The 12,505-nt window shown below is 25.5% G+C and overlaps 1 protein-coding gene across 1 annotated transcript; it reads right to left on the reverse strand.

Moving 5' to 3' along the window:
• Positions 1–1,537: 1,537 nt before the first annotated feature.
• On the reverse strand, positions 1,538–12,433 carry LOC107448659 (uncharacterized). Its single transcript, XM_016063960.5, has 6 exons — positions 11,963–12,433; positions 10,574–10,647; positions 9,544–9,620; positions 5,349–5,393; positions 4,781–4,834; positions 1,538–3,372 (listed from the first exon to the last, which is right to left on the reverse strand). Exons 1-6 carry the CDS (start codon positions 12,173–12,175, stop codon positions 3,293–3,295), a joined length of 543 nt encoding a protein of 180 aa, XP_015919446.1. The 5' UTR covers positions 12,176–12,433; the 3' UTR covers positions 1,538–3,292.
• Positions 12,434–12,505: the final 72 nt, after the last annotated feature.

Genomic DNA, 12,505 nt, shown 5'->3' on the forward strand with positions numbered 1-12,505 from the left:
TATTCTTACAATTCATTGCAATAAAAAAAACTATTTTTTTAAAAAGATATACAGCTACAGTTAGAACAATTATAATATATTTAAACACAAATGTTACACTATTTCAGTTCTAATAATAATATAATTTACTAATTAATATCAATCTAACAAAATAGTTTTGGTACTTGAAGTTTATGTTTATGACAAAACGAATATTTTCAGAGAAGCTAAATTTAAATTTACTGATTACTAATTAATTACACATTATCCAACTTTTTGTTGTGATTTAACAAATGACTTATTCTTAAAATAATTTGAGGATATCACATAAAGCACATCAAATCAAAAAATCAAATGAAATGTTTTACACAAAATAAATCACACAGGCAAAAATATAGTTTATACCTTTTAGATTGCCAGATTTATTATTCATTATAATTAAATTCTCATAAACTATAATAATATATGAATAAATTATATTCTAATTAACTACTTTACTTTCACCAATCTATTAGCTACCAATTATATATAAAAACAAGTATTTCAAACCTGCCAATTTAAGAAAACAAAATCAAATTAAACCAATTCAACAACTAAGCTCACCGGTCAAATAATAAGTCACTCCTAGAGAAATTGTGAAAAGATATGTGAAGCTAAAGATATGTCTGTGATGTTTTGAGTGTTTTTCTTGTTATGAATGGGCCAGCTCAGTAAGAGGACTTCTTACATTAACCAACATGTTTATTGTAACATTCTGCGTAACCTATGGTCTTCTTCTTCATGACAAATATGGTGTTGATTCCCTTATTTTTTTTCAAGATGATAACAACTAAGTTCATACAGGTGGAAGTATATGTGACTAGTTTAATGAAAACTCATGCACAATATTATAAAATGCTGAAATCAGGTGAATTTGTTCAATCAAATTCTCTGCTAATGGCTTAAATTAAATGTAACATTCTTACTAAGCCTTGTGCACTCACTTCCTAACCAAATCTAAGCGGTTGATAAGTGCAGAGGCGAAGTTACATGTTATTAAATTATGCTTTTCATGAGTTCTCACGAGGTGACTATTTTTCTGTTCGGTGAGTTTATAAACAGCAGGTAATTCATTAATTCACCTTAATTAAGAATAAATGTTTAAACACGAATTTTGGAAAGACTTTATAAACTAAGTTTAAAAATTTCACAACACCAGCCATAGACTTATTAAGTCTATCATGCTAAATTTGTTATCGATCAATAGCTGCACATAATATATATATTAGAAAAAATTAATAAAATAAGTACTAATACAGTAAAATACAACAAACATACTAATAGAAGAACGTATATCCAATATGATCCATTAAAATAATTTTTTTTAAAAATTTTTTTTAAAGGAATCAGTCCAAATTGAATCTATCAATTAGTTTTCTCAAGTAGTTGAAATGATTTTACACATTTTCTACAATGTAACAAAATAAATATCACATTATAAACTAGTGAATTTTAAATGCATGTCATTTATATTAAAACACAATAAAAATACAAAATAAGTTTAAAAAAACACACTATGTTTACTTTCACTAGAATTGTAATTTATTATAAATAGCTGCAATTTGATATTCTAATTTCCAGTAATAAGGTAAAAATATTTCATACAGATTTTTTTCTTTTGCACAAAGAACTATTCTCTGCTAAATTTTCAATCATATTCTAACAACAACAAAAAAGTACAACAATACTACATTTAATTTTTCCTAATAAAATGATCAGTGTACGAACTAAATTTGAAAAAACTATTTTTATTTTTAAACTATATAATTAATTAATTAATTAAAGAGTATATTCCCTTCTTTACATATCTAAATTCACTTAATAATTTATAAGGGGGGTACAAATTTAGATGTTATAGCTAAAAATAGAATCCCTATATCTAATGTACTTAAAAAGTTACGGCATATGAGAACAGTCTGTGATTGGTTGAAAACCAAAGTTAAAAAATAAAATAAAAAAATTATAAACTTAGCATGGAGGGGTGGACAAGGTATTTTTATTTGCCAAAATTTAAAAATTATAGATACGTATTTTTTTGTTTTTGCTTTCACAATTAATGTTTTCACAATGAAAAGTATCCATTGAATAATATTAATTAAGCATATATTTTGTGAAATAATTAGATTTTAAAAAATATCACAGCTATACTTCGCTCTTTTATTAAATTATTGATTTTATTATCTGCATAATAAACTGTTAACTATCTGACAAAACTTTTATTTCCTTGCTAAAAAGCAATTACCAGCAGAAAATGTTTCAAACAAACTAAAAATAAAGTTATATTTTTATATTTAAAGAGCTTAATCAGTTCATCAATAGTTTATGCAACTTTGGTGTAGTTTGACATGACCTAAAAACCGAAAAGTGACTTTGATGTAGAGTAAAAAAGTGAGATTTGAGTGTAACTTCAAATGTGTGGTAACTAACTCCAATATCTTTTTCTTTAAGACAGCTCTGAAGTTGCTTATTGTAATTTTCTAATTACATTAGATATAGGGACTCTAGCTACAAATGATGTACTACGTAACAAGCATTAAACATTTTTAATGGTGCTTTTTTCTGATGTTCAAAAAAAAAAATTTCAGTACAAAAACAATTTAATTGTCATATAAAAAATAATTCGATACGAATTTTGTTTTAAATATATTTTAGATAGTCAACTTGGAGTATATACTAATATTTGTTTTCGGAAAGCTTGAGAAAGACACAGAAATAAACATTCTCTATTTGAAATAAAGTAACATATATCAGATCCTATTATATACAAAATAAAAGAAAATTCCACACAAGTCTTTTTAATAATAAAATACAAGGGGCTAAAAGAACGGAAATAGAAATGCACACATTGGAAAAGTAAAACAGAACAAAAAAAATATTTCCAAAATATTCATAAAACATATTTGTTCGTCATTATTAGCATATAAAATATCACAATTGTCAAAAAGAAATAGGCAAGTTATTGCACATTATTTTTTTGTATTCATAGTATACAACTTCAATTTTAGACTTTTAAAAATATAAATTTTTGTTTACGACTCTATAAATGTTCTAAATAAATTATTATGTAAGTTTATCATACCATTAGAAATTATTTTTATTATTGTTAATGCATTTCACAGTTACAAAACATTTAAAACATATACAAACATCAACTATAATAAAAATTTAAATCTATGTACAAAAGACAATATTTTTTACAATAAAACGTGAATTCAACTTTACATATTTTTTTATTATTCTTACATCAGCCAGATTATTTTGTTGGATGTTTTCATCAATTAAATAATGGTAAGTTATAAAAATTATACCCTCGGCGACCTTTGACGGCACAATAAACGTAAACCACGTGATAAGCTGAAATAAAAAATAAATAAAAATATATTATTTTAAAACAATCCTTTAAAATAAATTATTATTTTAACTTTAATTTCAAATTTATTATTAAAATTATTATATTTTTATTAGTTTTATGATACAAATAACCAAATTAAAAATCTTTAGTAAATTAAATATTGCACTGAAGCATGTCAATAAAAATAAATAATAATTTATTCATATATTGTTATCAGTTATTATTTTTCTTCTCAGACTAGCTTTAAGAGATATAATTTACTTTAACAATAAGATAACTCTAAATTTTATGATCGTATTATAAAATTATTTAAGTTTTTTATGATTTTATGATAAAAATTATTGATTATAAATTATTTATAAAATTATTTTATTAATAAAAATTACTATATTTGTATTAGTTTTATGACAAAAATAACTAAATTAAAAATCTTTAGTAAATTAAATATTTCCCTAAAGCATGTCAAAAAAAAAAAATAATAATTTATTCATATATTGTAATCAGTTATTATTTTTCTTCTCAGACCAGTTTTAAAAGATATAATTTATTTTAACAATAAGATAACTCTTACTTTTATGATTTTATTATAAAATTATTTAAGCTCAAAATATAATATATTATGCATTGTGAAATAGAGTAAAATTTAAAATATTGTTTTAACTATATGTAAAGTCAAATTCATTTATTAAGAGAATGTAGAAAGGAAACAATTTACCGTTTAAACCAGTTTCCCAAAATTATCAGGAAATCAAAACAGCTGTTGTGTAAAAAAGTCATGGAAATAGTTGATTTATAATAGTTTTTTACTTACGCTAACTCTAAGAACTTTTAAGTGTAGTGATTGAACCTTGTCTATATTTCAACTTACAACACACATGGAGTTTTCTTATTCTCTTTCTCTGATAGCTTTAATAATTTTCAAGAAGTTTGGAAAAATTCCTCATCAAATCTCAATTTATAATTCTAATAACAGGGTCTTATATTGGCTTTTAATCTATAAGCCAACTATTTAGCAAAAATTTTCTTGTGAAGCCTATGATCTCATTAAATGCAAGGTTAGTATTGAACAGTTTGTTAGTATAAGTATTTTATATAAAAAAACATATTTTTTTAAATTTTAGAAAAGAGGTTGATATGAAATTTTTCTAGGTATCTCTCTGGTTGAAATTGAGGCCCTCCTTCTAGAAATAGTGCAAAAAAGTTACTTACAATAGATGTCTACCACTAAATACTTACAAGCAGGCATAATTTATTATTTTTAACCACTTTTTTAACCACATTTTTATAAGGAATGTTATGTTTCAGCTCAGGTTTTACCTCAAATTATAATTAGTATTAACAATTACTTTTATTTAAAAAAATATGTCGAAAAAAGATGTTTCTTTAAAAAGAAAATAACAGTAATATTACCTCCAGGTATAAAACAAATAGCTCCAGCAATAAAGAAAACAAAACTCTGAACACCTAAAATAAATTACAACATTAGTTTAGAATTATTACAAAATTTAAAAAGGTACAGTAAAAATCGAGCATATATGATGTGACAAATTATTTTACAGAATGTTATTTCTCAACATTTCAACATTATAAACAAAAGAATGAATTAAAAAGCTTATATAAATTTAGAAATAGTAATCTAGTCATAAAAACTATTTATCCTTAAATTAAATACATATTTGATAAAACTTAAATCAAACAATAAAAGATAAAAAGAAATTTATCATCATTAAAGATAATAGATATTTGATGATTAAAAAATTCCAGGTTTGAGACAGCAACTTTTCAATTAGAAACCTGAATAATTTCAATTTTTCTATAAACAGGAAGAAAAAAAATTAGCAATTGAAGTGATGAATCTTAATGTAAAATAATGATTTTAATATAAATCACTAAAAATATTTACGAAAAAAAATTATTATACACATATAAGTTAATAAATTCAATCTCATTTTTAAATTAATCAAAATAAAATGCCTACCCATTTCTGGCATGATTAGTACAACAAATCCAGTTACTAATAGACCTAAAATATAAAGTATTGTTCTGTGTTATTTTTATAAAATATTATACACAATTTCCAGTGTTTTCATCATAGAAAAAAAATGGGTGAGAATTTCTCACCCTTTCTAAAAAACAGGGTGAGATTTCAAAAAGTTCAGGGAGATTTCTAAAAACTAAAAAAAACACGAACTCTTGAAAAAAAATCATTTCTTTAATTTTAATACATTTTTAACGTCTTCTATTTTTTAAAGCATTGAATATTTTTGATACATCATCATAGGAAATTTTGCCTTTACAAGGTATTTGTCCAAATTACATGAGTGCATAAAAAATTTGAACGTCTTACACGAAGAAACCTTACCTACGGTAAACACGTGGTTGCAGAGAAATGTGTTCTCAAAGGGGTTCTGTTGTTCGAAAAGGTTCTGAACAATACTGGTAAATAGGGAAGCTAGATAATGGAGCATATTTTAAAATAATGAAAGATCCAGGAAGAAAAGTGAAACGGATTTTATTCTAAATGACGTAATTCAAAGCTTTTTCAAAAATGCGAGAAATTCGCTAATTTTGAAATTGATTTATAGAATGCGTGAATTTCTCGCGGTAATCATTTTTTAATGCGAGAAAAGAAAAAAATATGCGAGATTCTCGCGTTCTCGCGCTGTAGTGAAAATACTGAAATTTCTGTTAATTTCATTTCAAAGATTAATAACAATTTTTTTTTTTTTTTAATTCCAGTTATTCACTTTTTCTGCAGCGGTCTGTCTAGGCCAAATTTACTACCATTTAGCGGTACCTCCACACATTCAACTTTGGGAAAAACGATAGTTTCAAAAGATACTTTTTTCTTAAAATTTTATTTTTGTATCCCTTAAGAAGCGATAAATCTACATTTTTACCACATTTTTGTGTTGATTTTTTATATAATTCTTAATTTTCACAAATTATGTCTAAATTTTCACAAAATAGGTACCTTTCAGAATAACCTAGACAGACCCCTGTTCTGTTTGAACTAGAATTCCACATGAAAAGATAAACTTTTTGAGTTCAATGATGTTCAGAATTTTGGCCCAGACCTTGCAGTTCTTTTAAAATTTATAGGAAACATATATTTTTTTTATTAATTGGTAAACAGTTTTTCTTTTTCAAACTTACCACAGATAAAATTAAACTAAAAAAATTAGTTTACAGTTTAAGTTCACTAGTGAAACACAACCCTAAATACACTAAAGTACTAATTAGCTTTAAATTGTTCTAATAGCTCTAAATAACAATTTGTGATCACGTACACAAGGTAAATATAGATTTATTTCAATATTTTTAAGCTGATGAGTAATTTTTCAGGATTAAATATCATATTTCATAATCACCACTCTTAATGTATAGTTTTTAGAATCTAAGTAAAAAATTTAAATGAATTTAAAAAAATAACATATACATTAAGAGTGACGAATTAATATTTAAAACAAAAACAATATTAAAAGGTGTTAAATCACTATTGAGGAAAATCAAATGAAAAATATCAAAATCTGTTTGATTACCTAGAGATGCTTGTAAGAATTACCACCTAACGCCTCACTATGTCCTATAGCAATAGAACCAGTTTCCATGTTTTCAATCCGAATTTTATTCAGTAGATTCATAAAATGTTTTGTTTCTTTTCCCTCACAAATATTAATTTATAATCCCTACTTCATGTATATAACTTTTTTATTTCAGTTTCATTAAGGATTCTAAAAATAAATGTTGATGGGGTCTGTACCGAGGATATAAATATGAAACCTGTATAGCTAAACTGATAACAAACACGAAACCTGTCTAAACTCATGTTCTGGTATTGGAAAAATTTTACAAATCAATATTTTTTTCAATTAAATCCTTACTTAATTTACAGCACAAAGTATTTCTTCTGAAGTTTATTAAAAAAGTTTTAAGCTAAATTTCTAGTCTCAGTACACTTTTATATTTTAAAAATTAAACTACAATCACAAAAAAAAGAAAGAAAAAGAAATAGAAAAAAAATTTATTTCCATAAATTAGAGAGTACTGAGAAATGAAAATAAAGTTAATTAAAAGATTTCAAAAAACATTTTTATGTCCCTTCATTAAAGTATTTTAGAATTTTGAATTTATTTTTCAAATTTTACTTAAGCAACAGTCTGAAATAAATGTCTAAGATATTCGGTGTCATTTAATTAATGGTGTTTTACTAAAACGGCTCCAAACAACTGTTATTATTATTATTTTGAAATATGAAAAAAAAGTAAATATTCATAAACCACAAAATTTATAATCCAAAAAGTAAAATAGGGTATATTTTGTGCTACATAGACTGAAGCAAAAAACAACTTGAATAAATCACAAATAAAATACAGAAATTGATATACTATAGTTTCAGTTCTCTAAACAAGAACCTTCCTCAGTGTCCAAACACAAAATGACAGAGATAAACACATGCAAGGAGGCAAACATTAAAAAGATAAATATTAGACGATTGGGACAAACAGTAGATGAACAAGGTAAAGAAGATGAATAAGGCAAGTCAGAGCCCCCGTGGCAGAAACACGGCGACACAGCGACATTGTCGCAGAAAGCGACTGAGTTCTTGCAGAAAGATTTTTTTTATTTGGGAAATAAAAATTTTTGGTTTGCCACAAACAAAAGTTCTCAAAATAAATTCTGCAGAAACAGAAGCTGTTTTACCAACAAAAAAAATCATTTTCTTCAGAAACAAAAAAATTCTGCAGAAGCAATAATGGTTCTGCAAAAAAATTTTCTTACAGAATTGTTTTAAAAATTTTTTTTTCTAGCGTACCGCGGAAGGAGAAAGCGCTCGAAATTCTCCGTTAATCTCCAACACAAACAGTTACTGGATAAAAAGGGGAGAATTTTTTTCCCCTTTATTAAGCTATTTTTGGAAATTTGCCAACTTCGGCCTCTATCGCTGGCGCAGTAATTTGCTTTGTGTTTTTTTATGAGAACAGAGCATTTTATACGCATGCGAAAAAAATCGCATCCAATGAATATGGCTCTAATACCGATGTTTCAGTACTGATAAAGACTATTTCGTTTCGAGATGTTAAATAGACTTGAGCATATTGAGTCGGAAACTGCTTCTGCATACTTCGTGTGGAATCAGTGCTATATATTTACACAATACAGTGCGAAATCACAAGCGCTGTGTATTTTTTTCGTTCTGAACTTAATCTGATCACGAAAAAAGTTTTATTTACCTCCTTTTTTTAAAAAAAAAATCTTTCAATAAGTCAGTACAATATTAATCGCATCTAATTAATTAGGTAAAATTAATTAGATGTAGAAAAAATTGAAACAAACATTGCTTTAATTTTTTTGCTTTTAGAATTCGGTTATAGTCAATACTGTTTTATTATTTTGATTACTCAACTTCAATATTAATTTTTTCACTTGATTTGTTTCTGTACCTGATATAACTACTATAATGAAACATTAAATCATACTGTTTTAAACTGCTTTAATTTAATTTTGATACTGTTTTAAACTGATACTTCAAATTCAGTTATCTTGTTTTATAAATTTAATCTTTTTGTCCATTCTTAGCTATTTCTATAAGTTCTACCTTATTACAGGTTCTGGGTAATCTTTATTTATGCTCTAGTAAGCATTTTTGTCTGCAGATCTATACATTTATAACTTTTCGTTATTATCGAAGATTATGCAAATTTATACTTAAACAATTTAAACTTATTAAGACATGTAAACTTATATTATGAAATTACAGTTTTATTCTATGCATGTAGACTTATTTTATAAATACGAATTTCATCTATTATTATAAATTCATTACACATACATTTATAACGATAAAAATATCTTGCAGAAAGATATTGGTTCTAATTAGGTTTGTCGCAGAAAGTCAGAAAAAATTCTGCCACAGGGGTCAGAGCAATACTTGTTTAAACTTGTTCCTCTATCTTATCAATTGAACCACTTTGCAATTGTTTATCACTTTACTTTTCTTCTATTGTTTCATGTTTAAACATTGAGGAAGGTTCCTGTTTAGACAACTGAAACTATAGTAAGTTCCTGTCTACACTTTAATTGTGCTTTATTTATTAATTTGCTTTTTTTATTTATTTTTTTGCAACAGAATTTATTAAACTGGTGATTGAAATTTAAAAACTACATCTTACCGATTCCAATAAAAAGCAGACCAAAAGCAGCAAACATAACCTTCCAGTTTTCTTTGACTTTTGGATGTTTCCACCAACTAATAATAAAATAGAAATTATACATTATAAGTATAAGTAATTACAAAAACAAAAAGGTTTGTAGGCAAAATATGAAATTAAACCTCAACTAACAGAGCTAAGCTAATTACGACTACCTGCTGCCTTCTTTTTTTTGTTGCTTTTTTAACATTATATTATCTCCTGCCTTCAAGCTAACTCTGTATTATCTCATGGTCTATATTTCAGTGGCTTTAAACCTGTTTCACATTAATGAAGGTAATTTTAACATGAAATAAAATGCTCGTAACAATAGAGCAGAATTCCAAAGAACTGTTTTACTATTAAGCACAGAGAAATATGCAAAAACTTTCCTATCTAATGCTAGAGCTAGTTAAAAGATGATACGTTTTTTTTTTTTTTTTTTTTCAAAATCCTGCAGAATGTCTACACTTTTGTTCTTATAGTATTAGGTACTATTGGTATTTTGATAACAGGCAGTTGTGTTGTAATAGGTACCAAATTTACTAGAATAGGTATTTAATATATATATACATTATAATTACTGAGGTAATATGTTTTTATGCCCACCACCTAATGATTAAGCATTTAATTTCATTCACAACTTTTAAGCTTGGGTTAATGAACTAAATATGAAGTAAAGACAAACAGGCAATTTTTAAAAAGATTTTTAACACTTTAATTGTCCATTATAATTTTACATGAGCAAATTTATACAAAAAATTTTTTATTGAATTAATCTTTCTTACTTGAATAACACAGAAAAATAGGATTTGTTTCAGAGAAAAAAAATTAAGTTCCATACCAGCTTAAGTTGGAGTTTCATTAAAAAGTGTATAGATAATTTTGGTGTAATACTTGCACGAAATTCAAAATTATTGAATTTAATGATGAATACTACATTATTAGAACAGCATTCTTTAGCATAATACTTAAAATAATTAGTTAAAATAAGAAAGAAAATAATACTTACACTAATTTAGTGTCAAATTTTTCTGGACGAATTGAGTCGCCATGAATTAAAGAATCACTATCTTTTGAAAAACTCTGAAAAAGTATAATATTTTCAGTCATCAAAAGTTCAGCTAATTGAAAACTTAATAAATTTTTTTTTTTTATGAGAATAAAGTAAAATTACCTTAAAGAAAAGTAACATTTAACTAAGTTTGAGAGCATATCAATAATATAAAGTTGATTCAGTAAAAGATATTCTGATTTTACAAAAGGGCAAAAAATGATTTCTATATTTAATTTGATACTCTTATCTAATTACATTAAATGAAATTATACAAATGATAAAAAAGAAAAATTTATGAAATTATATTTAAACTACCTGCAATTTGCATTGATTCACTTTTTTTTCATTTTAGCGTGCATTGAAGTATACTGAGAAATTCTTTGCTATAAGTTACATACCTAATTATGTTAATTTTTGAAAATATAGCTTCGACATTAATTCATTTTATTTTAAAAGAGCAATAGGGCATAATTTTGTTTCATGCTCAAAATATTAAGTCCAGTAATACAGGGCTTCTATTAAAGAAAACACTGGCAGTTTCAAATTACATTTATAACCTGTTATGAGAGGTAAATTTTGATTTTATGCAAAACAGATTATTATTTATCCATAAATTTCTCATTCATGTCAAAACAACACAAAAATCTTCACTTTATTACTTTTTTTCTTGTAAAAAAATCCATAATTCATTTAGTTTCTAGACTGAAACATTAAGTTAGGCAATACCATGCTACAAATGACATTTAAAATTCAGAAGTACAATTGCAACTTAATACTGTAAATTTCTATTTTATAGAGAGAAAAAAAATTAAATCTTTATTCGTGCTTTTTATGTGTAAAAATCTTCATTTAACACTAAATCTTTATTTCATTTAGTAAAAAAGCACCAAGGAGCAATAAATTATACAGTTTCAGGTTCAAAAATTATTGTTTAATTCTGTGCTTCAGAAGAACATAAACATTTTAGAACTACAATTGAAACCTGCTAAAGGAAGTTATTATTATTTTATTCCAAGCAAATTACTTTTTGTGTGCATGAGTGTGTGTGTGAATCCCCCTATAGAGGGGAAGCTATAGTATCAGGTCCAAATTATTAAAGCAATGTAATGAATTAAGTCAAACAATGCTATGTCTAATAAGAACATTAGAAATTTTGAACTGAAGAAAATAACCTACTAAAGGAATTTTTTTTTTAGCCAAAATGATTTACTATTTCTCATATTATTAATTTTCTGTGTAAATCTAACGCTAAAATTATCTTGGAATCGCAAACATATTGCTCAAAAGTTCCGAAGTAAGTCACAGGTTATAATCAACTAATGCAATTATCTAAAATTGGCTTACATCTCCAGTTAGTTTCAGTTTGCCAAATCTGCCACGATCTATAGTTGGATCATCAATACGTATGGCGCAACTTGTAAGATCTGTACGAACATTTCGACCAGGCTTCAAAGGAGTACTTTCGGTAGTTGTACCATAAGTTTTCAAAACATCGTCGTCTTCTGTTTCAAAAGCGTCATCAATAGTAAAATTCGATTTACTGCCAAGACTCAACATCTTAAAATGACACTCTATAAATATATAGATGGAATTCAATTACGATGCAATACTAATTAAATTTTCTATTTCTAGCAACAAGCAATTACGTCATGAGTGGATACGAAATTTTAAACTTCTGTGGTTTAAAAATTGTTACACTAAAAGTGCATCCAAACAATATTAAAATACTTTTGAAAACAAGCAATCCGTCAATTATCAAGATAGTTATTTGTTTACATACAGACTGCGGAATCCTCTATATTCATTTTCAATGCCATTAATAAAAAAAAGTATTGATCAAAATATCCGAATTAAAACGAATATATTTAAGTCTAATTTATTTATGAT

Source organism: Parasteatoda tepidariorum, chromosome 4 (assembly GCF_982258835.1).
Source record: "Parasteatoda tepidariorum strain Cologne lab strain chromosome 4, Ptep-v5.0, whole genome shotgun sequence".
Taxonomy (NCBI): domain Eukaryota; kingdom Metazoa; phylum Arthropoda; class Arachnida; order Araneae; family Theridiidae; genus Parasteatoda; species Parasteatoda tepidariorum.

Bases quoted from the DNA above. Each gene is read 5' to 3' on its own strand.
- LOC107448659 (XM_016063960.5), bottom strand. From the start codon at position 12,175: ATGTTGAGTCTTGGCAGTAAATCGAATTTTACTATTGATGACGCTTTT. The intron at 5,394-9,543 runs GTAAGATGTAGT...TTTATATTTTAG, and splicing joins TCTGCTTTTTATTGGAATCG to GTCTATTAGTAACTGGATTT. The intron at 3,373-4,780 runs GTAATATTACTG...TTTTTATTTCAG, and splicing joins TATTTGTTTTATACCTGGAG to CTTATCACGTGGTTTACGTT.